This window comes from Heteronotia binoei, chromosome 7, assembly GCF_032191835.1.
Source record: "Heteronotia binoei isolate CCM8104 ecotype False Entrance Well chromosome 7, APGP_CSIRO_Hbin_v1, whole genome shotgun sequence".
NCBI classification, from domain to species: domain Eukaryota; kingdom Metazoa; phylum Chordata; class Lepidosauria; order Squamata; family Gekkonidae; genus Heteronotia; species Heteronotia binoei.
Window position 1 is genome coordinate 117,402,793 of NC_083229.1, and position 27,757 is coordinate 117,430,549.

A 27,757-nucleotide genomic window follows, 5' to 3' on the forward strand; every position below is an offset into this window, starting at 1 on the left:
CCTCAGAACAACTTTTTCCAATTCCATGGCATTAATTCTCAGCGAACAGGAAAAAAACAAAGAGGGGAAAGAAACTTAACCCAAAAGCTGTTATCAAGAACCTAAAAGGTTTAATATACAACTTAAGGACCAAAAATTAAAAGCAAAATATACTTAAATCCTAAAGGAAAATACAAGTAGATATTAATTTAAAAACATTTAGGAGGCTAATGATGAGCCCCAAAATGTTTTTTTTTTTAAATTCTATAATAAATGCATGCATTTTCGTTTATATTTTGCTCTTAATTTTTGGCCCTTCATTTGCGTATTAACCTTTTAAGTTACCAGTTGTCAACGCGCTTGGGGTCCGAGGCTGCTTTCAGCAAGCTCTTTTCCCCTAAAGTGGCGCTGGAGCTTCAAAAACCCGCCCCAAAGCCCACTTTCTCTTTTCCTCCAGCCCCGAAGAACTACAACTCCCAACAGCCCGCACGTCGAAGGCGCCCATAGGAAAAAGGTGTTCCTTCCCTGCGCTTCCTGCCCGGGCAAATCTCTTTTTGCTAATTCGCGCCCTGGTTGAAACTTTGGAGGTTCTTTCGCTTAGCGGGCGATCTCTTGCTGGAAAGCCTTTCCCAAAGGAGGGAAGGAACGGCTGCCTCCCGGTGTGAATGCAAGTGGGATTTCTCTTTTGGGCCGGGAAATGGAAGGGGCCGCGGCTTGCAAAGAGCCCCTCGTGAGTTGCCCCGTTTGTTCCTGCGAGCTCCCGGCCCCGAGCATTAACTTGCACCTGGACAGATGTTTGCAGGGGAAGGGGGGCGGCGAGAAAAGTGGGGGCGACAGCGGCTGTCCGACCGGCCCGCAGCAGCCCTGCAAGAAGAAAATGCGCCTTTCCGCGTCCCCGGAGGGCAGCAACCGAGAGGACGAGCCGGGCAAGAGTCTCAGCCCCCCGCCGCTGTTTTCCCTCTTCCAGAAGGGCAGAGGCTTCGGAGCAAGAGAGCCTCCTGCTGCTGCTGCCGCCTCTCCAGCCCGGGCCCAGGGGGAAGAGAAGCCGTCGGGGGAGGAGGAGCCTGGCATCGGCCCTAATGCCCGGGGACCTGAACTGAGCGGCGAGAATCTGGCCCAAAAACTGGACGGGAAGCCCCTGGCGGACAAGCTGCGGCCGGACACGTTGGGGGACTACGTGGGGCAGGAGCGGGTGGTAGGAGAGCAGACCCTCTTGCGGTCCCTGCTGGAAGCCCACGAGATCCCCTCCCTCATTCTCTGGGGACCCCCAGGGTGCGGCAAGGTGAGTGCCCCCCCCACCCTTGCTGCCACGTTCCCCTGCTTCCTTTCCTCATACCATATATACACATAGATCCTTATTTCTTGCTCACAGGTCGTAAAGCAAATGGCAGGGACATAGAAAATTCATCAATAATATAGATTTTGCAAAAGAAACGTTTAGAATCAGCAAAGTATAAATCGATGGTGCGGTCTCATTTGGAGTACTGTGTGCAGTTCTGGTCGCCGCACCTCAAAAAGGATATTATAGCATTGGAGAAAGTCCAGAGAAGGGCAACTAGAATGATTAAAGGGCTGGAACACCTTCCCTATGAAGAAAGGTTGAAACGCTTGGTGCTCTTTAGCTTGGAGAAACGTCGACTGAGGGGTGACATGATAGAAGTTTACAAGATAATGCATGGGATGGAGAAAGTAGAGAAAGAAGTACTTTTCTCCCTTTCTCACAATACAAGAACTCGTGGGCATTCGATGAAATTGCTGAGCAGACAGGTTAAAACGGATAAAAGGAAGTACTTCTTCACCCAAAGGGTGATTAACATGTGGAATTCACTGCCACTGGAGGTGGTGGCGGCCACAAGCATAGCCACCTTCAAGAAGGGGTTAGATAAAAATATGGAGCAGAGGTCCATCAGTGGCTATTAGCCACAGTGTGTGTGTGTGTGTGTGTGTGTATATATATATATATATATATATATATATATATATATATATATATATATATATATATATATATATATATATATATATATATATATTTGGCCGCTGTGTGACACAGAATGTTGGACTGGATGGGCCATTGGCCTGATCTAACATGGCTTCTCTTATGTTCTTATGTAAAGTGCGCAACATAAAACACCATTTCCCGTTTTCTTAAAATCCTCCTCTTGTCTCTTAAATCGAAACACCCCCAGAAGAAATTTTACAACTGGAACTGTGATGGTTAGATCAAAGCCACCAAGCAAAGGGTGGAGCTGATTTGCCACAGGCAGATCAGTATCGAAAATGAATGGGTCGATAAACTGTTTTCTTAAGTAGTTATACCTTTGGCACACCAAAAACACACGTTCTACAGTTTCAACAGAGCTGGATGCACAACCACATAATCTCTTGGAATAGGGCTTTCTCATGTAGCGCCCACTAAGAACACGCACAATCTCAGCACCCAAGCCAGGACTAAGCCCCAGAATTTGCTTTTTCATTATCAAGACCTAAAAGGCGTGAAGATAATTGGATGGAGGGCCTCTGTGCATATGCAGAGTTCCTTCTCATGGCTTTTGAGGTAACCACTGCCTGTGCCCCCCTATGGTCATACTGAGGGGCGGGTATCCCAGAGCACATGATGTACAGCCATCCAGGGGTCGTTTCATGGGAAAAGGTGCTGGAGCTGGAGCACGTTTTTCATTTGCATAACTCATTTGCATATGCCACATCCCCTTGACATCTCTGGAAGGTGTGCCAAATTCTATCATCTCAGCATCTATCTTAAAATGCTTCTTGAATTATAATTCTCATAATAAAACCTTGCTCCCATAAATTCCTTTCTCCTATGTGACCACAGTGGCACAAGGAAGATTTCCATCTGTCTCCTTTACGTGTTTTGGTTATTTTCCCATTTTTTTGTGTGGGGAAAATATTAGAAAGTTTGTCAAATCTTAAGCATTCAGCAAAATTCTCAGGGGGTTTGAACAATGGAGCCCAGAAGCAAGTATTTGGGGTGGGGGTACGAAAGAAAGAGCACAGTAACACTTAGAGGATTCAGAGCTCTGCTCCTGTGAGCTGCCCAAAATGAGGCCTGCCGCCCTCGATCCTGACACCTGCTGCAGAACGAGAACCACACCCTGTTTCTGTTTTTGTGCAAAGGGGTCATCTTAACAGACCCACTGCTAAAACCCACTTGAAGGCCCAGGTCAGCAACAGGCTTCATGTGGTGGAGAGGTGGAAGTGGTCATCCTCCTACTCAAAATCATGCCACGATACACAATGCCACATTGCGGAACTGTTTCCCCCTCTTTTTGTAGGCAGTGGAATTGCACAACATGGGGAACTGTGTGAGGCATATACGACTGTTGGCCCTTTCATGTGGAGGTTGTCCTAGAATTCCTAAGCGGCAGCAGTTTTTCTCCAGACTTCTTCTTGACGTCGTTTCCGACTTATTTTTCTTTGCTCGCTGTTTCTCTGTGCGTTCTCGAGCCAACTCGGATGTGATTTAGGAAAGGACAGAGGAAGGAACCATGAAAAGTCGACAAATGGAAAATGACATTGTAAAAAAAAGCTTGGAGAAACAAAAAACCAACTGCAGCTTGGAACCCAAACCTGGGAAAAGATCTGTGTGCTTGCTGGAAAGACCCATTATCTGTGATTAGAGGGGAGGAAGGCGAAACAGGATACTTTCTCTATTGCTTTGAAGAGGTTGTCCCTGAACTATAGGGATCCTATACAATTTCAGTATAGGGAGCAGAGAACATGAGAAGAACCCTGCTGGATCAGACCAGTGGTCTACCTAGTCCAGCTTCCTGTCTCACACAGTGGCTGAACAATTCCTCTGGATGGCCAACAACAGGGCACAGAGGCCAAGGCCTTCTCCTGAGGTTGCTTCCTGGCTCTGGGATCCAGAGACTTAGTGCCTCTGAATGTGGAAGTTTCTGCTCAGTCACCATGGCTAGTAGCCACTGACAGATTTATCCTCTAGGAATGTCTTAAAGCTCTAAAGAAGTGAGCAGTAACCTATGAAAGCTCATACTCTACCACAAATTCTGTTAGCACCTTAGCAACTGGACTTTTACTCTGGAGAGCTAGTTTGGTGTAGTGGTGAAGTGTGCGGACTCTTATCTGGGAGAACCGGGTTTGATTCCCCACTCCTCCACTTGCACCTGCTAGCATGGCCTTGGGTCAGCCATAGCTCTGGCAGAGGTTGTCCTTGAAAGGGCAGCTGCTGGGAGAGCCCTCTCCAGCCCCACCCACCTCACAGGGTGTCTGTTGTGGGGGAGGAAGGTATAGGAGATTGTGAGCCGCTCTGAGACTCTTCGGAGTGGAGGGCAGGATATAAATCCAATATCTTCATCTACCTCACAGGGTGTCTGTTGTGGGGGAGGAAGGTAAAGGAGATTGTGAGCCGCTCTGAGACTCTTCGGAGTGGAGGGCGGGATATAAATCCAATATCTTCATCTACCTCACAGGGTGTCTGTTGTGGGGGAGAAGGTAAAGGAGATTGTGAGCCGCTCTGAGACTCTTCGGAGTGGAGGGCGGGATATAAATCCAATATCATCATCTTCTTCTTCTTTTTCTTCTCTTTTCTATTTCTTTTAAAGCTGTTTATTCCTGTGGCCATTGGTACATCCTCTGGCGGTCAATTCCACATTTTAATCACTCTCTGTGTAAAGTAGTATTTCCATTTTTTCCATCCTGAACCTTCTGCCCATCAGCTTCACTGCATGGCCTCAAGTTCTAGTATTTTGGAAGAGGGAGAAATTTTTTCTGTTTGTCAGTTCTTTCCACCCTATGCGTGTGAATAATTTGTGGATATTCCATGTCTTCATGGGAGGGAGGGGGGGTGGAAACAGCATTACGCCATGCCTGTTGTTTGAAATGTGTGCCTAACCCAAGACTGTCCTGGCTAGCCCTGGAGAAGTAAAGAATGCTATTCATACATCTTCTTGCAAATACAGTTATAGACATAAAACAGTGCCATGGATCAGAATTTCAACATATGCAGTTAAAGGGTAGAAAAATATCTGTTAAGAAGCAGATAAAGAAGAAGATGAAGATGAAGATATTGGATTTATATCCCGCCCTCCACTCCAAAGAGTCTCAGAGCGGCTCACAATCTCCTTTGCCTTCCTCCCCCACAACAGACACCCTGTGAGGTGGGTGGGGCTGGAGAGGGCTCTCCCAGCAGCTGCCCTTTCAAGGACAACCTCTGCCAGAGCTACAGCTGACCCAAGGCTGTTCCAGCAGGTGCAAGTGGAGAAGTGGGGAATCAAACCCGGTTCTCCCAGATAAGAGTCTGCACACTTAACCACTACACCAAACTGGCTCTCCTGTTACTGTAAACTTCTTAAAGAGAGAATTAGAATCTTCTGTGCATCTAGGATTGTGTAGACCAGGGGTGGCTAAACTTGCTTAATGTAAGAGCCACAGAGAATAAAGTCAGATGTTTGAGAGTTTGCAAGATGTGAATGTCACATGTTTGAGAGCAGGGAGAAAGGCAAATAGATGGAGGAGGGAGGGAGAGGTGGAAAGAAAGCAGTTTTGAACACTGGCTGTCTTGGCAAGGTGATTTAAAGAGAAATGCCTTCTCCAAACTGGCTTACACAGCAGTGGGGGCTTTGAGAGCTGCGCAATATCTGTGAAAGAGCCACGGGTGGCTTCAGAGCCACAGTTTGGCCACCCTTGGTGTAGACTGTGAGCCTGAGATCTGCTGCACAGACTGGAGAAAACAACAGAATTAACTTTTTCTGTGGTGTATACTTCAGGTGCTGTCTCAGTACTTATTTGTAGGTGATATTTTCAACCTGTCCTTTCCATTAATAAGAATGCCCAAGATACCTTACAAATTCAAACAATAAAATTTGCAATCAAGAAAGCAATAATAAACCAAAGGAATAATAAACCAGCAGATTAATATCAGCAAGAACAACCCTTCAAAATAGCAGATAATACTAAGTACACAGGACTCTGTACCGATGAGTATTATCTGCTACATTATCATGCATTCAGCGTTACAGTGTGGAAGTTTCACTAATCTTTTTTGACTGGAGGGATCCTATACAGGTTGAGGCTCCCTATAGCTTGTACACGCAGTGTACAGGTGGTCAAAATGTGGTCATTTGACTCTCACATGGAATAGCATATTAGAAACGCACAAGGTACACAGTCAGGTACCTGTAGAACAAAGCAGGAGTCAAGGAACACCTTTAAGACCAACAAACTTTTATTCAGAATGTAACCTTTTGTGTGCATGCACACTTCTTCAGACGAGGTATTTTGTGTGTATGCACACAAAAGCTTACATTCTGAATAAAAGTGTGTTGGTCTTAAAGGTGCTTCCTGCTTTGTTGTACTGCTTCAGACCAACACGGCTGGCCACCTGGATCTGTCAGGTACCTGACAGGATTTTTATCTCACTAGAGATGCCCTCCAGCATTTCCCCTCGCTCTAATCAGGCTGATTACAATATGTATGGTACCTTTGCATCCTCAACCAGCGTTCTTTACAGCACCCCTCCCACCTCGTGACTAGGATAAAAGGATTCAGACAACCACTTCTACTGTACCATGTTTGATGAAGTGAGCTTTGACTCTTGAAAGCACATACCCAAAACTCCTGTTGGTGTCTTAAGACGCTACCGGACTCAAATCTGATTGTTCTACTATAGACCAACATGGCTACCCTCTGAAAACAGTAGCATGTGCTTGTTAACTTCCGTAATGTGTGAAGCCCTTCCAGCTCTGTGATTCTATGATTCCGTCCAACCCTTGTCTGACATACTCTTAAGCCAAGGGTGGCCAAACTTGCTTAACGTAAGAGCCCCATAGAATAAGCATCTGATGTTTGAGAGCCGCAAGACCTAAATGTCAGATGAGGAAGGAAGGAAGGAAGGAGGGAAGGAAGGAAGGAAGGAAGGAAGGAAGATGATTGATGATAGATAGATAGATAGATAGATAGATAGATAGATAGATAGATAGATAGATAGATAGATAGATAGATAGATAGATAGATGCAGTATGTCACAGAAGTGACATAAACACTGACTGACATGTCCTTGGACCAAATTCATAGTTCTGGGTTCAGGTGTAAATTTCAAAAAAAACCCAATTTACTCCAACCCAACCTGCAAGTGTGATGTGGTGGCTAAAAAGGCAAATTCAATTTTGGGCTCTGTCATCAGAAGTATGGTGTCCAAAGTGATGGTATCGCTTTACTCTGTTCCGGTCAGACCTTGCCTAGAGTATTGTGTTCAGTTGTGGGGCACCAGTATTTAAGAAGGATCTTTACAAGGTGGAAAGTGTCCAGAGGAGGGCAACAAAGATGGCGAGGGGTCTGGAGACCAAGTCCTATGAAGAAAGGTTGAAGGAGCTGGGTATGTTTAGCCTGCAGAGGAGATGACTAAGAGGAGGGAGAGAGGAACAAATACCATAGATGGGGAGGGAGGGATGCAGAGGTGGAAAGAAAGCAACTTTAACTTTAAACACATTACCCAAGCTGTCAGCTGGCTTGGCTTGGAGAACTGACTTAAAGAGACAAGTCAGCTGACAGGGCAGTGGGGGATTTGAGAACCACACAATATGTGTGAAAGAGCCACAGTTTGGCCACCCCTGATATAGAGGTTCCCTTTATTCAGCAAGGCTAGTAGCCACTGATGGACCTACACACTACACACTAGATGCCAGATTTTAACAATGGCAAAATTACAACTGATGTTACAGCAACAGCAGCAGCAATGGATTGTCTAGATGGCTATCCATTTCGTTCTATTATTGTGGGCGGGGCTTTTTTGGTAGCAGGAACTCCTTTGCATAATAGGCCACACACCCTTGATGTAGCCAATCCTCCAAGAGCTTACAGGGCTCTTCTTCCAGGGCCGACTGTAAACATCAGAAGGATCGGCTACGTCAGGGGTGTGTGGCCTAATATGCAAAGGAGTTCCTGCTACAAAAAAAAGCCAATTGTGGGTGAGGAGGGAGATTGGGGGGCTGTCTGTGACCCCCCCCAAAAAAAAGTTTAACAATTGTACAGAACTTCGTACTTTATGGCACAAAATACATGCACACTTACTTAGCCCCTGCTGAATTCAGTGGGACTAATACCTGAGTAAACAGTCATATTATAGGAGTGACAAAAATGTTACATAAACGAACCCTTCTGCCCACCAAGGCATTCATTCTCAATTGTTATGCCCTGTTTTATACATTGAGTAATTCTAAACTGGAAATGTTCTGAATGGTAGACACTGATCACTCAGCTGCACATTCTCCAGAGATCACCTAACAAATTATTCAACGCTTTCTTCACTCCACAAGATTAACACCCTTTATTTAGATTTCTTGCCTGCGTCACTTGGGGAGATGATAGGGCACAAGCTAAATAAGACCAACCAGATAAAGCCTCTGTGAAAATGCAATATATTGTTATTCTACAAACTGAACATTTACCCAGTATCTACTTAGCCCCAGATATCAAAGGCTGACCCAAAGAAGAAAGATTTACGTCACTAGATAAATATTCAAAACCGCTTAATCATAGAATCAGAGCATTGGAAGGGGCCAAACAGGCCATCTAGTCCCACCCCCTTCTTAATTTTGAGGGGACAGCACATTTACACTGTTATACAAGCCGTAGACTCACTACTTTACATTGTAGCCAAGTGTCATTTCTTCAGTGTTGTCACACGAAGAGACATACTTAAATATTTACAAAATGTGAGGGGGTGAACTCACTTCTGTGGCTCGCTCTATCTATCTATCTATCTATCTATCTATCTATCTATCTATCTATCTATCTATCTATCTATCTATCTATCTATCTATCTATCTAGACCAGATAAAAAGCACAGATCAATCAGTAATAAAAAGTACAAATCTGTCAAAGGTACCCTACTAAAATACATGTCTATATAATACAACAACATTACAATGTAAATAAAATTGTAGTACATAGCAGTAGTCTACACCAAAAGAGAAAGCTCCTATGATTTAAAACTATTCTTCTGTTTGATTACTTGGGCGCAAAACCTAGCTGTCACTCTAGTGATTGCTGGTATTTCATCAACCAGCGGTTTCCACAGAGATATCTTATCTGTTAGCACCTTAGACTGTTCCAAAATAGGGAGAATTGTCTTGTCCCTAACTTCCTTATAGAGGGGACAATGAATAAGAATATGTTCCAGTGTTTCCACCTCACCAATGGGGCATGTACAGATTCTTTCGCTGTATGGGGGCCTTTGATATATTCCTTCTATTACCTTAGATGGCATAACATCCCACCTGGCAAGCGTAAAAGCCCTTCTATAAGAGAGGTATTCTATATTTTTAAGATATTGGGCCATGTTCGTAGTATATCTATTTTTCAGGAACCATAATGCGTTACGAACTAGTGAGTTTCGCTCGGTGATCTTGACTGCAAATTATTATTATTTTCACAGCTATCATGGCTGTCTCTAGTTGTCCAGCTGCTTAAACACAAGCTTGCAATCCGAGTAACCTGCCCTGTGATTTATGACCCTTTAATGTGCGAGATTTAGATTTTTGCTTGTCTGCCATGGGGCACCCAATTTTAGTGGTGAGACAGCCAAGGAAGATCCATGGCTGTAACCCAAGCAGAGAATAACTTCAGTGATGCAAATGAACTTTGGGGCTGCCAAAGCCAGGCTTGGCATTTCCATGCGGATAACCGTTTTAAAGAAAAAAGAAGAAGGAAAAACCACCTTTGATTTTGATAAGTATATTGGCCAAAATGCCAGGTATTTGATAGTGCAATGTTGTGCAGAGTGACTCCAGTCCGAGCCCACTAAATCAGTGTAGGTGAGAGATGGGGTGGAAATGTGTTAACTTCAAAACAACATGAATCCCCTTGCTATTTGTATTACATTTATGTCGGAGTGCTTTTGGTTTTCTTTGTGTTTTAGACCAAATCTCCTTATGCCAAAAGTATCTGAAGTAGGCAGATGTTCTAGGACAGGGGTGGCCAAACTTGCTTAAGAGCCACCTAGAATAAACAGCAAATGTTTGAGAGCCACAAGGCATGAATGTCAGATGTCTGAGAGCTGCAAGGCAGGAAGGAAGAAAGGAAAGAAGACAACATTAACTTTGAATGCATTTGCCAAGCTGTTGGCGGGCTTGGCTTGGCGAAGTGATTTAAAGAGACAAAGACCTTCTCCATGCCAGCCAACAGGGTGGTGGGGGCTTCAAGAGCAACACAACATGTGTGAAAAAGCCACATGTGGCTCCCTAAGCCACAGTTTTCTTATCTGGGAGAACCGGGTTTGATTCCCCACTCCTCCACTTGCACCTGCTGGAATGGCCTTGGGTCAGCCATAGCTCTGGCAGAGGTTGTCCTTGAAAGGGCAGCTGCTGTGAGAGTCCTCTCAGCCCCACCTACCCCACAGGGTGTCTGTTGTGGGGGAGGAAGGCAAAGGAGATTGTAGGCTACTCTGAGACTCTGTCCTTGAAAGGGCAGCTGCTATGAGAGCCCTCTCCAGCCCCACCACCTCATAGGGTCTCTGTTGTGGGGGGGGGGAAGGGAAAGGAGATTGTGAGCCGCTCTGAGACTCTGAAATTTGGAGTGGAGGGTGGGATAGAAATCCAATATCATCATCATCATCATCATCATCATCATCTTCTTCTTCTTCTTCTTCTTCTTCTTCTTCTTCTTCTTCTTCTTCTTCTTCTTCTTCTTCTTCTTCTTCTTCTTCTTCTTCTTCTTCTTCTTCTTCTTCTTCTTCTTCTTCTTCTTCTTCTTCTTCTTCTTCCCTGTTCTAGGACATTGTTTTGAACTCAGTTAACAATTTATATGTGTTTGGGGTAATCCCTTATTCTTGGTAATCCCTTCTTGCAGAGGTTCCAAACCTTATTGAGCCTGTATTTGCATTTGGAGAAATTCTGGCATGGCACAGTGGGTGCAGCAACGCAAGAGGCGGAGCCAGCCCCAAAATGGCTGCTACACCTGAACTTGAGTAACACTGTGTACATCCTTGTGCTGTGGTGGCAGCTGCCGCCAAAGCAACGTTTTGAAAAATCTGCAAATGCAGTCAAATTTTCAATAGTCCATCAGAAGCTTTGTTGGGTAAAAGCCCTTCCTGGCCCCATCCACTTCTAAAAATACTCGGTGTGCATCATGTTGGAGACTCCTGCTTTATTGGGATTGCTTGTTCATCACAAAATAACCATCGTGCTTCGGGCCATAGCCCCTACTAGATGGAGATGCAGTTTCTCTATATTTATTGACCCTTCTGGCTTGCCATTCTGGTTCTCAGTGACATCTTGAAGAGATGCAAGACTACCTACATATTGAGAGCCAAGGTTAAGGCTGACTTTCAGTTTAATACTGATAGTTCAGGCTGTGTGTCATTCTGGTCTTTCTCTTTGGCCTGTTGTGCACTGACAGCTTACTTCGCTCATTCGACTAGAGAATCCAAGCAGCAAAGTCTTTTAAGCTTGACTTCAGATTTGTGTGCCTGCCTTATGCACCGTTCGTTCTTCTTTGGTGTATTGCAGTGCATTTGTTCTGCAGCCGCAACCAAAAGCCACATTTTTTTTTTCTTAATTGGGGTGGACCTGCTTACCTTAGGGACCATCTCTCCCCATATGTTCCCCAGAGAGTGCTGAGATCGGGTTCTCAGAATCTCCTTACAGTCCCCGGGCCAAAGGAGGCCCATCTGAAGTCAACTAGGGACAGGGCTTTTTTGATCACAGCCCCTTGCTGGTGGAACCAATTGCCGGAGGAGGTGAGGGCCCTGCGAGACCTTGGGCAGTTCCGCAGGGCCTGTAAGACAGTCCTCTTCCAGTTGGCATACAACTGACCGACATCTGAACATCAGAATATCGGAATACCTGAATAGCTGAATTTTAAGAAGACTGTAGCATAGCACGCTGACAATTCTGTTTTATTTTACTGTGTAAATTATTAATGTATTTTAATTTTTGATTTATTGTTAGAATTTTGTGTTGTGAGCCGCCCTGAGCCCGCTTCGGTGGGGTAGGGTGGAATATAAATCGATATAAACAAACAAACAAACAAACATTGCTGGTGCTAGACCCCCCCCCCTTTTGCTCTTTTAGAACCATGGATTCTTGACTTCTTCACCTCTGGGGATGCGCCCCCCCCCCGCCCCCCCGTGCTCTTGGCTCAACATCATCTGCTGTCCCTGCTAAGTCTGCCCCTCATCTTGGTTTCCTGACTTTCCGCCTCCCTTTGGCGATTTAAACCCATGGGTCCTCAACTTCCTTGCCTCTGTGGACCCCCCATCTTTGCTTAACATCATCAGCTGTCCTTGTTGAGTCTGCCTCTCCATCTTGGTCTTTTACTGGGGCTGTAGCAGGAAGAGAGGAAAAGGTACTGACAGTAGATAAAGAAGAAGAAGGCTGCAGATTTATACCCCATTCTTCTCTCTGAATCAGAGACTCAGAGCGGCTCACAATCTCCTATATCTTCTCCCCCCGCAACAGACACCCTGTGAGGTGGGTGGAGCCGATAGGGCTCTCGCAGCAGCTGCCCTTTCAAGGACAACCTCTGCCAGAGCTAATTGCTAACCCAAGGCCATTCCAGCAGCTGCAAGTGGAGGAGTGAGGAATCAAACCCGGTTCTCCCAGATAAGAATCCGCACACTTAAGCACTACACCAAACTGGAGATAACAAATACTCAGGAGCAGCGGTCATTTTGTAGAAAACTAGGTGGTGGAGCTCATCTAGGGATTGTTATGCAGCTGCCCATACTATTCAATGGACAAGGAGGTGGAACTCTTAGAAGGAGGAGGCGGAACTCTCAGAAAGGTTCAGGAGCTGCGCTCCTGTGAGCTCTCACTGAATCTCCCACTCTGCTCAGGGGAGTGACACATGTTTTGTCCTTTCAGTTCCTGAGGATGAAATTTGGGAGCAGGCATACTACATGGAGGTGTCATTTGCTGAACACGAGAAACTGACCAATAAGGAGTGGGAGGAAGAACCTCAAAAGTGAGGGGAGGATTGGCTTCTGAGTGGCCGGAAATGGGTAGGGGGAAGCCCAAGGGAATCTTTATGCTTTTGAATTCTCTTTGGCTTGGAAGCAAAGCAAGAGTAAAAACCGCTACAAAAGTACTCTCAGAATAACCAGGAAAACAGTGAATGGAAAGTGAATTGAGCTCTGAAGGGCGGAAAAAAACCCATGGTAGACATGCACAGTGAAAGCAACGGGAGTGTAGAAGGACTGAGAAAACCCAACAGACATGCCAGGTGAAAGCTAGGGAAAACATCAGTACAAAATTGTTCCTTCTTAATTTTTCACTGGCTATAATTACACAACTCTTATTCTTGTTTGGCACTCAGAAATAGAAGCTGTTCCTCCCAGCAATGCACAGAAGGAGGATCGAGTTCCATTCAATCACGTGTCGGTATTCCAGAATTCATTCCTTTGATTTTTCTCTTCCATAAATCCATGGGAGACATACCGGATTGCACTCGATCCATATGCTATCAACTTGCTTCCTACAGAGGAAGCAGCAACATCTGACATCCTATTTGCCAGGCTTGCTCAGTCAAGCTACAGAGCAGAGCCTCTATTTTCTGCATTGGCTGAGCACATGAAACAGCTTATGTACAAAACTTCGCACTGCCCAGCAGTGTCATATTTTCCTGTGGATCTTAGTTTCAAAGCACTGACCATCAGATCTCTGTAATGAATGTCGGTAAATTAAAAGTAGGTTTGCAACTCACAGATAGGCACCTGGACACTGCCTGAACAGCATACTCAAGATTGCTACAGCACAGATGTTGTCTCCAGATTTTGATACAATAATTCAGAGCAAGAGGTGTCGGTTATCACATACTCTTAAATACACAAAATATTGCAAGAGTGCTAAGCATTTTTTTAAAAAAAATCTTTAATTGTGTTTGTCTGTGTCCTTTATATCTCCACTACCTGCCCTAAGAGCCCCGTGGCGCAGAGTGGTAAAGCTGCAGTACTGCAGTTGGAGCGCTCTGCTCACTACCTGAGTTCAATCCCAGCGAAAGCTGGTTCAGGTAGCCAGCTCCAGGTTGACTCAGCCTTCCATCCTTCCGAGGTGGGTCACATGAGTACCCAGCTTGCTGGGGGGAAAGCGTAGATGACTGCGGAAGGCAATGGCAAACCACCCCGTGAAAAAGTCTGCCGTGAAAACGTTGTGAAAGCAACGTCACCCCAGAGTCGAAAATGACTGGTGCTTGCACAGGGGACTACCTTTACCTTTTTACTTGGCATTACATTTTATGACGCCCGTGGCCCAGCCCGACAAGGTCTCATTTATGTCAGATCTGGCCCTCTTAACAAATGAGTTTGACACCCCTGAACTAGTGCATCAGTGAACTGGTCTCTCAGTCAAAAGTAGTTGCTGACCAGGGCCTTAGCCTATGACAGAGACCTTTAGGAGCAATCCTAAGCAGGTCTAGTTCTTTTAAAATTACATGATCTTATCCCAGGGTGGCCCGACTGTGGCTTGGGAGCCAGTTTGGTGTAGTGGTTAAGTGTGCAGACTCTTATCTGGAAGAACCAGGTTTGATTCCCCACTCCTCCACTTGCACCTGCTGGAATGGCCTTGGGTCAGCCATAGCTCTCTTATCTGGGAGAACCAGGTTTGATTCCCCACTCCTCCACTCGCACCTGCTGAAATGGCCTTGGGTCAGCCATAGCTATCGCAAGAGTTGTCCTTGAAAGGGCAGTTGCTGTGGGAGCCCTCTCAGCCCCACCAACCTCAGAGGGTGTCTGTTGTGAGGGCAGAAGATATAGGAGATTGTAAGCCACTCTGAGGCTCTGATTCAGAGAGAAAGGCAGGGAATAACTCTGCAGTCTTCTTCTCTAACACATATTGTGTGGCTCTTGACGCTCCCACCACCCTGTCGGCCAACTTGGAGAAGGCATTGGTCTCTTCAAATCACTTCTCTAATCCAAGCCAGCTGGTAGCTTGGAGAATGCATTTAAAGTTAAAGTTGCTTTCTTTCCACCTCTCCCTCCACCATCTGTTTGCCTTCCTCTCTCTAGGCTCTCAAACATCTGATGTTCATGTCTCGTGGCTCTTGAATATCTGCTGTTTATTCTGTTTGGCTCTTATATTAAGCAAGTTTAGCCACCCCTGCCTTATCCTAAAGTTAATCTATTAGAATTTCTCCCAAACTGTCAATCAAATTATGATGCCGCCTTTTTCATAGCTATTGGTACCCTCTTTGCTGAGGCAAATCAGCTTGAGTACTGGTTATACAATATCATGTGAGAGTATCCGTTACTGTTTAATGGATTTTTTTTTTCTCGAAGCAGTCTTAATCACCAGCTGGTATAGCGGAACATGAACTATGAGCCGGTAAATCCCCAGATGAAATCTCATCTCAGACAGGGACTCTTGGGGCTAGTTCACACAATCTCAAAAATGGAAATGTACAAGGAGACGCAGGCAGAAGAGCTATGCGCTTGCCCACTGTGCACGCATGGTGTGATATGCAATGCCCCAGATTTCTGCTGTTTGGTTTGAATTGGAAGAATTGTGGAATGTACCGGTAGGCTTATACCCATATGACATCTTTAATTTTCCCCATATCATATCTTATATTGTGTGCCTTATGGGGTCATTTATCCATTTATTTATGGGATAAGATTGATCAAATGCTGATTCAGCGTATCTTCCAGTTTCAAGTCTGCGCAGTCTGGTCTTCTAACCTAATTTAAATATTGGAGTAGTGATACTGACCCACTATACAAATTTATCTCATGGTAGGGCTTTTTTTTTGTAGCAGGAACTCATTTGTATATTAGGCCACACACCCCTGATGTAGCCAATCCTCCAAGACCTTACAGGGCTCTTCCTACAAGGCCTTACTGTAAGCTGCAGGAGGATTGGCTACATCAGGGGGGCGTGGCCTAATATGCAAAGGAGCTCCTGCTTACAAAAAAAGCCCTGTCTAATGGAATGCAGTATTCAAACACTTTTAAGTATGCACATGCTAAGTATTATAATAACAGCTCTCCCACCCATTTTCCCAGCTGCATCTGTTGTAGAACAGGATATCCGTAGACCAGCTGCAAAGCGATTTTTTTCAATTCCATTAAGATATATTTGTATCTTAATGCAGATGAAGATATATTTGTAACTATAATTTTCTATTCCCTTTTACCCCTGACCCTCAACTTTTCCAGAAAACCAAAGCAGTTTTTTTCATGCCCTAGTGCTCATAATTTTAGTGAAGACACTTCTTCGTTTTGTATATCTCCACCCTACAGCTGGGGTCCTTGAGGAATGGGGGCTGTGTAGTGGCTAGTTTCTTGGTGATTTAGCAGCCCCAATTTCTCCCCATGTGGCAAAATCCCTCTGTAATTAAATGCAGTTTCCCTAGCGCAAGAGTGGCCAAACTATGGCTTGGGAGCCACGTGTGACTCTTTCATACATATTGTGTGGTTCTCAAAGCCCCCACCACCCTGTTGGCTGACTTAGAGAAGGCATTTCTCTCTTTAAATCACTTCTCCAAGCCAGCTGACAGCTTGGAGAATTCTTCAAAATTACTTTCTTTCCATCTCTCCATCCCTCATCTATTTTCTCTCCCCTCCCCTTCCCTTCCTTTCCTGTTTTGAAACATCTGACATTTATGGCTTGCAGATCTCAAACATCTGATGTTTATTCTGTGTGGCTCTTACGTTAAGCAGTTTGGCCACCGCTGAGCAGACAGGTTAAAACGGATAAAAGGAAGTACTTCTTCACCCAAAGGGTGATTAACATGTGGAATTCACTGCCACAGGAGGTGGTGGCGGCCACAAGTATAGCCACCTTCAAGAGGGGTTTAGATAAAAATATGGAGCAGAGGTCCATCAGTGGCTATTAGCCACAGTGTATGTGTGTATATAACATTTTTTGCCACTGTGTGACACAGAGTGTTAGACTTGATGGGCCGTTGGCCTGATCCAGCATGGCTTCTCTTATGTTCTTATGTTCTTATGGTCTGGAGCCTGGCCATGTTTGTTTGTGTATATTCCCAGCGAATAACAAAACCCCTTCTCAAGTAAGCGCGCGTTAACTCCTCTGCTTAGACGGAAGGAAGTTTCATTGAAACCATCAAGACATCCTGATTCTGTGTATGATTATCCAGAAGATAGCTTGCAAACGCTTTCCCCGTTCTATTGTAAGAATTTGAAAAATGGGCAAGGATAAACTGGGCTTAATCTTACCTCTGTGTTCAGAAACATCTTTTTATAGTATAGTAACCGGATTCATTACAAGGTGCTGGTTATTACCTTTAAAGCCCTATATAGCCTAGGACCTGCCTACCTTAGGGACCGTCTTTCCCCACATGTTCCCCAGAGGGTATTTAGATCGGGATCACAAAATCTACTAGTAATTCCCGGGCCGAAGGCGGCCAAATTAAAAACCACCAGAGACAGGGCCTTCTCGATTGCAGCCCCCTGCTGGTGAAATCAACTGCCAGAGGAAGTGAGAGCCTTGCGGAATCTTGCGCAGTTCCACAGGGCCTGCAAGACTGTTCTCTTCTGGCTGGCATTTAACTGACACGGCGCTTGTATCTCAGGGAATTTGAAGAAATGGCGTCACCACTGAAATAGCACTAAATTAATATTCTGTTTTAACTGTTGAATGTGTAATTTTTAATACTTATTGATTTTAATTGTCTGTTGTGAGCTGCCCTGAGCCTGCTTCGGCGGGGAGGGCGGGATATAAATAAAATATATTCTATCTGTGGAACTCTATGTAAACTGGGAAGTGCTCTTTTCTACCTCTCTGGGAATATACTTTGCAGATTACTGGCAGAACAAGAATAATGTCACAAATGGTTTCATCAGCATCTTTGGGATTCAGAGGTAAATGCATGAACTCATATAATAACCCCAATGGCATTAATTTTAAAAAAGCCATGACGATGGGTGGAATTTGGAGCAGAGAAGTCCTGGGATTGGGGCAATAATTGCCACCACTTCTTAGCTTTTTACCCTTCTTCCAAAGGCACTTGAAGATCTCCATCTGGTTTTTTTTTTTGGTTGAAATTCCCCACTACCCAATCAGTCCGGTCCATTTTTAATCTCTTTGTCTGAGGAACTCAGGGCGGCATTTGTGGTTTTGCCCTCCCCTCCCCATTTTATGCTTGAAGCAGCCCAGTGAAGCGAGTGAGGCTGTGAGAACATGAGCACAAACAGCCCAAGGCAAAGCTACAGAGTAGGATGCACGGCAGTTTTGGAATCTGGATCTTGTTGCTCCTAAGCAAAGTCACATACTTCTAAGTCCCTTGAAGTTGATAATGGGCTTTAGAAGGGGGTATTTCCGCATAAGCTTGCATTGGGCAGCTCTAGCCAGTACACCACACCGGCTCGTCTTGAAGTTGTTTTTCTTTAATAAATCTGTAAATAAATGACATTAGAGCTCTGCTATGCAAGGTACATACTTATGTATAGTTAGCCAGCTGTCCCCCAGACATGCTGGCAGCCTGGAGGAATATTTGCCATTTCTCTAGGGACTGTCCATTGCAGGGGCCCCTCCCATGGTGCCCATGGATAACTGGAAAAAAGAATATGTTCCAAGACTGAGATTAGCAGAATGAAGAATGCTTTTTTTGCCGTATAAAAAGGTAAAGGTAGTCCCCTGTGCAAGCACCAGTCGTTTCCAACTCTGGGATGACGTTGCTTTCACAACATTTTCACAGCAGACTTTTTTCACGGAGTGGTTTGCCATTGCCTTCCCCAGTCATCTACACTTTCCCCCCAGCAAGCTGGGTACTCCTTTGACCGACCTCGGAAGGATGGAAAGCTGGGTCAACCTGGAGCCAGCTACCTGAACCCAGCTTCTGCCGGGATTGAACGCAGGTTGTGAGCAGAGCTTAGGACTGCAGTACTGCAGCTTTACCACTCTGCGCCATGGGGCTCTTTTTTTTTTTTTTTTTTTTTGCTGTATAGTGTATGGTAAAAAATTCCTCTGCATTTACGATCTGTTTAGGCATTTGGTTTGGAAAGCCTCAAGTATGCCTTACACCTGTTGTATGTTATTAAGGCTTCAGTCATTTACATTCATCCTGTACAGCAAGACCCTCTTGTTGCCATGGAATGCTCTTGGGTGCAAATATTTACAATTCGGTTGCACATTGAGGCATGAGGATCTAACCAGAGCCAGTTTGGTGTAGTGGTTAAGTGTGCGGACTCTTATCTGGAAGAACCGGGTTTGATTCCCCACTCCTCCACTTGCACCTGCTAGCATGGCCTTGGGTCAGCCATAGCTCTGGCAGAGGTTGTCCTTGAAAGGGCAGCTGCTGTGAGAGTCTTCTCCAGCCCCACCCACCTCACAGGGTGTCTGTTGTGGGGGAGGAAGGGAAAGGAGATTGTGAGCCGCTCTGAGTCTCTGTCCTTGAAAGGGCAGCTGCTGTGAGAGCCCTCTCCAGCCCCACCCACCTCACAGGGTGTCTGTTGTGGGGGAGGAAGGTAAAGGAGATTGTGAGCCGCTCTGAGACTCTTCGGAGTGGAGGGCGGGATATAAATCCAATATCTTCATCTACCTCACAGGGTGTCTTTTGTGGGGGGGGGAGGAAGGTAAAGGAGATTGTGAGCCGCTCTGAGGCTCTTCGGAGTGGAGGGCGGGATATAAATCCAATATCTTCATCTACCTCACAGAGTATCTGTTGTGGGGGAGGAAGGGAAAGGAGATTGTGAGCCGCTCTGAGACTCTTCGGAGTGGAGGGCGGGATATAAATCCAATATCTTCTTCTTCTTCTAACCATGAAAAAATAATTTTTGGCCCGCAGTAAATCAGGAAGAAATTATATTCCTTATAATGCTGATAAATGTCAGTTCTAGTAAGCATTGTATATTTCAATGTCCTGTCATAGAAACACAGACTCATTAGTCAGATCCATTCTAGCTACTCATGTGTACATTCAGTCTTCCCGCAAAATATAATCTTACTCAGTATTTTTAGTAAATTGACTTTGAATTCTGTATTGATAAAGATTCAAAAGTTTCAGTTCAGACATCATGTCAAACTATGGGTTAAGAAAGGTCTGATGCCTGAATTCGGTTTGATGCCTGAATAGGAGAAAAGTAATTTTAATGGTATGATGAGAGTAAGGTTTTATTTTGAGAATTCAAGAAGCTTTTTAAGGTAGATGCTGAATTGATATAATTTAGTACACCTTCTGGTGATGTCAGGGGTGTGCAGCATATGCAAATGAGTTGTGCTAATGAGCTCTAACACTTCTTTTTCTATGAAATGACCCCTGAATAAAATACAGCATGTGTCTCTGTGTATACACACACACAGAGTGCCTAATAGCTAACTCTACCGTGCACCAATTTTTAAAAAATCTAAAAATCAGTCCAGATATAATTTACGAAAGAGAGGGAGACAAAATATTCCCAAAAAATCAGCCAAAGGTATGGGTGAATGACTATACCTTCACTTGGGGGCAAAAGCTCAGTATGCTTAGTACTAGGTAGATGTTTGAGGGGAGGCCATTCCACATCTGAGGTGCCATGACTTAGAAGGCTCTGTTTCTGATACAAACCAACCTCCTCTCCAAAAACTAAGGGTAGACAGAGCGGGACTCCTGTCAAGAAATTAGACCTTTAGTCAATTTCTTGTTCTTTCATTAAATATTTTTGTTGCTCAGTTGCACAGTCGAGTCCGACTCTTTGGTACCCCATGGACCAAGTCACGCCAGGCCCTTCTGTCTTCCACCATCCTCCGAAGTCTGCTCTAATTCGTATTTGTTACATCAGTAACGCTGTCCAGCCATCTCATATTTTGCTCTCCCCTTCTTCTTTCGCCTTCTGTCTTTCCCAGCATCAGGATCTTCTCCAGTGACTGCCCCCTTCTCATTTGGTGACCAAAGCATTTGAGCTTCAGCTTAACCAATATAGGGTTAAACATAGGCAAGGCTTATATTAAGGATCTAGGCCTGCAGATCTTCAAGAAGGGAGAAAAAGGAAGATCTGGGTAACTGCGGAGCTGTTAGCTTGATGTGTATTCCCAGGTCTGTAGCTACGGATTTTAGGGGTCTTTGTAGATCATACACTGAACATGAGTCAGCAGCGTGATGTGGTAGCTAAAAAGGCAAACATGATTTTGGGCTGTGTCAACAGAAGTATAGCGTCCAGATCCCGCAAAGTGACAGTATCGCTCTTCTCTGGTGAGATTTCAGAGTATTGTATTCAGTTTTGGGCACCTCAATTTAAGAAGGATATAGATAAGCTGGAGTGTGTCCAGAGGAGGGCAACAAAGATGGTGGGGGGCCTGGAGACCAAATCCTATGAGGAAAGGTTCACCCAAAGAGTGATGAACACATGGAATTCATTGCTACAGCAGGTGGCAGTGGCTACAAGCATAGATAGCTTCAAGAGGGGATTGGATAAACATATGGAGCAGAGGTCCATCAGTGGATATTAGCCACAGGGTATAGGTGGAACTCTCTGTCTGGGGCAGGGATTCTCTGTATTCTTGGCACCTGAGGGGAGTCAACAGTGGGAGGGCTTCTAGTGTCCTGGCCCTGCTAGTGGACCTCCTGATTGCACCTGGTTATTTTGGCCGCTGTGTGACAGAGTGTTGACTAGATGGACCATTGGCCTGATCCAACATGGCTTCTCTTACATTCTTATGAAGGAGCTGGGTATGTGTAGCCTGGAGAGGAGATGGCTGAGAGGTGATATGATCATCATCTTCAAGTACTTATAGAAGATGGTGTGGAGTTGTTTTCTGTGGCCCTTGAAGGTCAGATGAGAATGAGCAGGTTGAAATTAAGTCAAAAGAGTTTTCAGCTAAACATTAGGAAGAACTTCTTGACAGAGCGGTTTCTCAGTGGAACAGGCTTCCTTGGGAGGTGACGGGCTCTCCTTCCTTGGAGGTTTTTGAACAGAGGCTAGATGGCCATCTGACAGCAATGAAGATACTGTGAACTTTGGCAGATCATGGGAAGGAGTGGAGGAAGGGTTGCGTCAGTGCTTAGTTCTCGTGGCCCTTCCTTACAGGCCCAGGGAAATGCTGATCGCCAGTTTGGGGTCAGGCAGCAATTTTTCTCCAGGCCAGTTTTGCCAGAGATCCTGGAGGGTTGTTTCCCCCCCCCCCCCAATCTTCTGAGGGTTTGTGGGGGAAGGTATTTGTGAATTCCCTGTACTGTTAAGAGGGTTGGACAAGATGACTCTGGAAGTCCTTTCCACCTCTGTGATTCTAAATGGATTGAAGAGGTCAAAAGGGAACCATCTGGCTGTTGTCAGTGCCTAGAAGAGTTTGGTCTGGGACCTGTATTTGTCTTTTGTTCTGGTTTCCTGCTAGCCACAACTTTCCTACTTCGAGCAAGTTTTTTTCCAGACGGCTGAAGAGGGAGAGAACTGCCAGCAAGATAACAAATTGGAGAGTCTGTTACTCCTTTGAGTGTCCCCAATGAGTCAGAATCTCTATCTAGGAGAGGATCATGTTCACAGCACCTGCTGTGGTAATCTTGTGCTTTGGGATATCTTTCCGAGCAGTGTTTAGGCCTGTCACCAACTGCCCGCACTGGCCGCTGTGGATCTTTTCAGCTTTCTGGGTCAGCAGTTGGAGGGAAAAGCTGGAGGAAGCAGCTTTCTGGTTCTGTCTTAATGTGTTTAGAACAACATGAAGTGTTTCTTTCCATTCTCCTACTATCATTTGTGGAACATTTGTAGATGCTCATGTGTTGGACATGAGACTCTCAAGAGACCGCTTTGCAGTAACCCCATGTGGACCTCCCTGCCTACCTACAAAGTGCATTACTAACTTTATCGTATTGCTTTTCTGCTTTCTAGTCCTCTAAGATGGACCAGCATAAATCCACTGTTAAAAATATTTTTAATTGATTAATCTTTTGGATTTTAATTAACTGATCCACGGCACTGAGTTTTAGTTGCCCCAATCATATATTGGTATTTCTTTTCTTAAAATCTCTTAATAATTGAATAAAGTAACGCTGCAGTCCTACCTTGTTTGGGAGGAACAGTGGCTCAGTGGTAGAGCATATGCTTGGTAAGCAGAAGGTCCCAGGTTCAATCCCCAGCATCTCCAACTAAAAAGGGTCCAGGCAAGTAGGCGTGAAAAACCTCACCTTGAGACCCTGGAGAGCCGCTGCCAATCTGAGTAGACAAGACTGACTTTGATGGACCCAGGGTCTGATTCAGTAGAAGGCAGCTTCATATGTTGGGAGGGATGGTGGCTCAGTGGCAGAGCATCTGCTTGGTAAGCAGAAGGTCCTAGGTTCAATCCCACATCTCCAACTAAAAAGGGTCCAGGCAAGTAGGTGTGAAAAACCTCCGTTTGAGACCCTGGAGAGCCGCTGCCAGTCTGAGTAGACAATACTGATTTTAATGAACCGAGGGTCTGATTCAGTATAAGGCAGCTTCATAGGTTCATATGTACCTTCTAAGCCTGTTAGCTTTAATGCACTTAGAAGGGGGCAATTCTATGATCCTATGATCATATTTATTTATTAAATACTTTTTTTTCCTTTTAAACAAACCTTTGTTGATCATCTCCATCTGTGGCTTGTCTAAGAAAACATGATCTTATCCCTGCCTCAATAGTACAGGTTTCCAAATTGGTTTAGCAAATTTCCAGATACGAGAACATTAGGGAGCACATAGCTTACATACTAATTTGTTGTTTGTGCCCCCCTTTTTATTTGATTGTGGGCAGTTGGGGTATGATGCATCTACAGAAGAGGCCAGAGTGGGAAACTTGATATTCTTCAGTCCAGAAGGTAGTTTGCCTCAGAGTCTTTCCTTCCCCGTCTCTTTATCACCCCGGAGCCTCCGTAATTTTATTTATTTATTTTATTTTAGTCCATTTACATTCTGCCCTTTCCCAGGAACGGGCTCAGGGTGGATAACAACATAATAAAATAACAATTTAAAACATACATTTAAAATCAGGACAATATAAAGCAGTGCAATGAGCTGTAAACAGTAAACAGCAGCTCAGTTGGGCATATTTTACAACATATTGAAGGTCTAAAACAGCGGTCCCCAACCTTTTTGGCACCAGGGACCGGTTTTGTGGAAGACAATTTTTCCAGGGACCAGGGGAGAGTGCAGTGGTTTTGGGATGATACAATTGTGTACTTAATTTCTGTTCGTTTGGCATGGTGATTAAGTGTGCAGACTCTTATCTGGGAGAACTGGGTTTGATTCCCCACTCCTCCACTTGCACCTGCTGGAATGGCCTATGGGTCAGCCATAGCTCTGGCAGAGTTGTCCTTGAAAGGGCAGTTTCTGTCAGAGCTCTCTCAGCCCCACCCACCTCAAAGGGTGTCTGTTGTGGGGGAAGAAGGGAAAGCAGATCGTGAGCTGCTCTGAAACTCTGAAATTTGGAGTGGAGGGCAGGATATATTCTTATTTTTATTATTACTACATTGTAATATATAATGAAATAATTATATAACTCACGGCCCAGTTGCTAACAGGCCACAGACTGGTACCGGTCCACAGCCCAGGGGCTGGAGACCTCTGGTCTAAAACAGTAGCTGAAAATGAAAGATGATATCACAGCAGAGAGTCCAGCTGATGGGATAGGACGCCTGCTGCCTCAACCAAAAGCCTGGTGGAATAGCTCCATTTTACAGGCCCTACAGAAAGGTAGTATTTCGGTGAGGCCCCTGGTCTCTGTAGGGAGCTGATGACGTCCTTTTTGGATTGTGTGCAAAGCCCATGAGATTTGAACCTACCCAGGTTCAAAATTTCTTTGACACTGGGCAAAATCCAGATTGAACTTGAACTTTAATTCAGGTTTATTCTCACAGTTGTCTTGCGTTTTATTACAGGTATGGAACAATGTAGTTTTACCTATAAATGTCGAGTATCTCATTGCGGTTATACTGACAGGTAAACCCATCTTTTAATTTAACATGATAACGATCGAATTCAGCACAATGAAGACAGAGGTGTCCTTTCTGCATAGCTTTATCCTCTTCTGTCTCCATGAGGGATGGGCAAGAACTGAGAAAATGGAGGTTTGTGAAGGTTCATGGGGGCTCACAAACCATGAACCTCGCAAAACTTTCTGTTTAACAAACCAGTTCATGGTTTGTGGTTCGGCACGACTTGCAAAAGCCATTTAAAGAGTTCTCTTTAAATTGTTTCTGCAAGCCATGCTGTCGTGGCACCACTCAAAAGTGAACTCAGAAGGCATTTAACTAACTCCTGAGTTCCCTCGCTGAGTCATGGCAGCAGCGCAGCTTGGAGAAGGCATTTAAAGAGACTGCAGTCTCTTTAAATGCCCTCTCCAAGCCCCTTCGCTGGTGCCAGCATGTCTCCTAACCCGAACCTCCCACAGCCACCTGGGAGGTTCATGGAGGTGGAAGGGCATGAACTGAGGTTTGTGATTCGGTTTCTGTAATTTGGTCTCCAGTGCTCCTATTATTTATGGGGAATTTTTTATTTTGTTGGACCAACAGTGCATTACTAAGCAGATTTCATTCCCTCTTAAATCAACTGAAGTCAGTGGGCTTAGAAAGTAGACTCTGTTTAGGATTGGCCTGTAATGATACTGAATGTGTTGTTTGATGTTTGCAAGCCGGTTTCTGTTTTATATAGGAGGCACTGAGACAATACAACTCAGTAGCCAAAAGTATGCCTTATGTCTGTTTGAGCCCATGTTGGTCCAGTATGCATTCTGCCGTCGTTAGCGTATCTGGGTCAAATTGTGTGGGGTTTTTCTCCCTAGATTTGCTGTCCAGCACTGAATCATGAAAGTGCTGTCTGGTTTGTAGACTTGGATCTTGCAGGCTGTAGGGCAGACCAACTCAAGCTGCGTCAAATTCTAAAATTATGGCAAACTGCTGTCCCCTCCACACATTCCACAGGACTTCTTGCTACTTCCCTAAGCACTATTAAAGCATTTACTGTCCTAACAGCTGTTTCTTCTACACCTGTTGTTCTGAAAATTCCTGCGCTTGTCTGAAGAATGTCCCCTTCCCCCCATAGCCTCACTTGCATTTATCTGGCCATGGTTCCTTGAACAGATAAGGATGAGTTTGGCTGGTTAATGGAAGGGCTTTGGGGGTATTATCTAGTTGCCTTTTTGCTTCACTTTGGTCACTCACTCATTTTATTCCACAGAATCCAGCGAGTGTTCTTCCTTGAATTTATTTTGAAGGCTGCTTTGAGCTTATTTGGTGAAGGGCAGGATAAAAATAGGGTCGATGCCTGCATGGTCTGTGTTGTTGTCCTGTTTCTTTATTTCTCCGTGTTTACTGAGGGTTTTTTTTAATAGCCCAAAGACAATTTGGAACTTTCAGTTACAAACTCCCATTCAGCCTAGAATGGAGGGCTGGTTGGTGACTATGTGGAACTTGGATGGATGGATGGATAGATAGATAGATAGATAGATAGATAGATAGATAGATAGATAGATAGATAGATAGATAGATAGATAGATAGATAGACAGACAGACAGACAGACAGACAGACAGACAGACAGACAGACAGATGGACGAACAGACGGATATGTTTCAAGTTTATTTCAATTTATATCCCGCCCTTCCCACCAAAGTGGCTCAGGGCGGCTCACAGAATTTAAAATCTAACATAAATTTTGAATTTAAAACATGTGGGGAAAGATATTTGTGAATTTCCTGCATTGTGCAGACGGTTGAGCTAGAGCCAGTTTGGTGTAGTGGTTAAATGTGCGGACTCTTATCTGGGAGAACCGGGTTTGATTCCCCACTCCTCCACTTGCACCTGCTGGCATGGCCTTGGGTCAGCCATAGCTCTGGCAGAGGTTGTCCTTGAAAGGGCAGCTGCTGTGAGAGCCCTCTCCAGCCCCACCCACCTCACAGGGTGTCTGTTGTGGGGGAGGAAGGTAAAGGAGATTGTGAGCCGCTCTGAGACTCTTCGGAGTGGAGGGCGGGATATAAATCCAATATCTTCTTCTTCATCATCTTACACAGTTAAAACAGTAAAATAATAAAACATATAACAGCGGTCTATCAAAAAACTACACTCTGTGTGTGTGTGTGTGTGTGTGTGTGTGTGTTAGAGAGGGAGAGAGAGTGTGTTGGGAGGGACCTCCAGGGTTCTCTAGAAGATCGTAGATTTATACCCCACCTTTCTCTCTGAATCAGAGTCTCAGAGCAGCTTACAACCTCCTTTATCTTCTTCCCCCACAACAGACATCCTATGAAGTGGGTTGGGCTGAGAGAGCTCTCCCAGAAGCTGACCTTTCAAGGACAACCTCTGCGAGAGCTATGGCTGACCAAGGCCATTCCAGCAGATGCAAGTGGAAAAGTGGGGAATCAAACCTGGTTCTCCCAGATAAGAGTTCATACACTTAACCACTACACCAGATTGGCTCTAGCTCAACCGTCTGCACAATGCAGGAAATTCACAAATATCTTTCCCCACCCCCACCCCCACCCCCCAGTGACACCTGCACCACAACCAGAAGATGGCAAATGACAACAACAACAATTGAAAAGATCTCCCTGCATAGAACAAAGGCTACTTCCATATAACAAGAAAAGGATTTTTGTTGCTGTTGTTATAATTAGCTAGAGTAGATAATGTTCAGTTCACATTGCAGAGAATTTAGACTCTGGAGGCACATAAGAGGAGTCCTGCTGGATCAGACTGGTGGTCCATCTGGCTCGGTGTCCTGTTGCACCTAGTGGCCAACCAGTTACTCTGGAGGGCCAACAGTGGGCCATCACCCCCGTTCTGGATTATTTTTGAAGAAATTAAGTAGCGCCATCCCCAATACCAATCCTTGCTGGACTGCTTCCTCTTCCTTCCGTTGCAAGAACTGTTCATTTATTCCGATTCTCAGCTACTTGTCATTTAACCAATCTTTAATCCGTAAGA

The 27,757-nt window shown here is 44.9% G+C and overlaps 1 protein-coding gene across 1 annotated transcript in view; it reads left to right on the forward strand.

Annotated features, from left to right (window-relative positions):
• Positions 1–515: 515 nt before the first annotated feature.
• WRNIP1 (WRN helicase interacting protein 1) overlaps positions 516–27,757 on the forward strand; it is a 73,748-nt gene continuing 46,506 nt past the window's right edge. Inside the window, exon 1 of the mRNA XM_060244262.1 lies at positions 516–1,261. Coding sequence (XP_060100245.1) covers positions 677–1,261 — 585 coding nt within the window. The 5' untranslated portion in view covers positions 516–676. The remainder of the gene's footprint in view (positions 1,262–27,757) is intronic.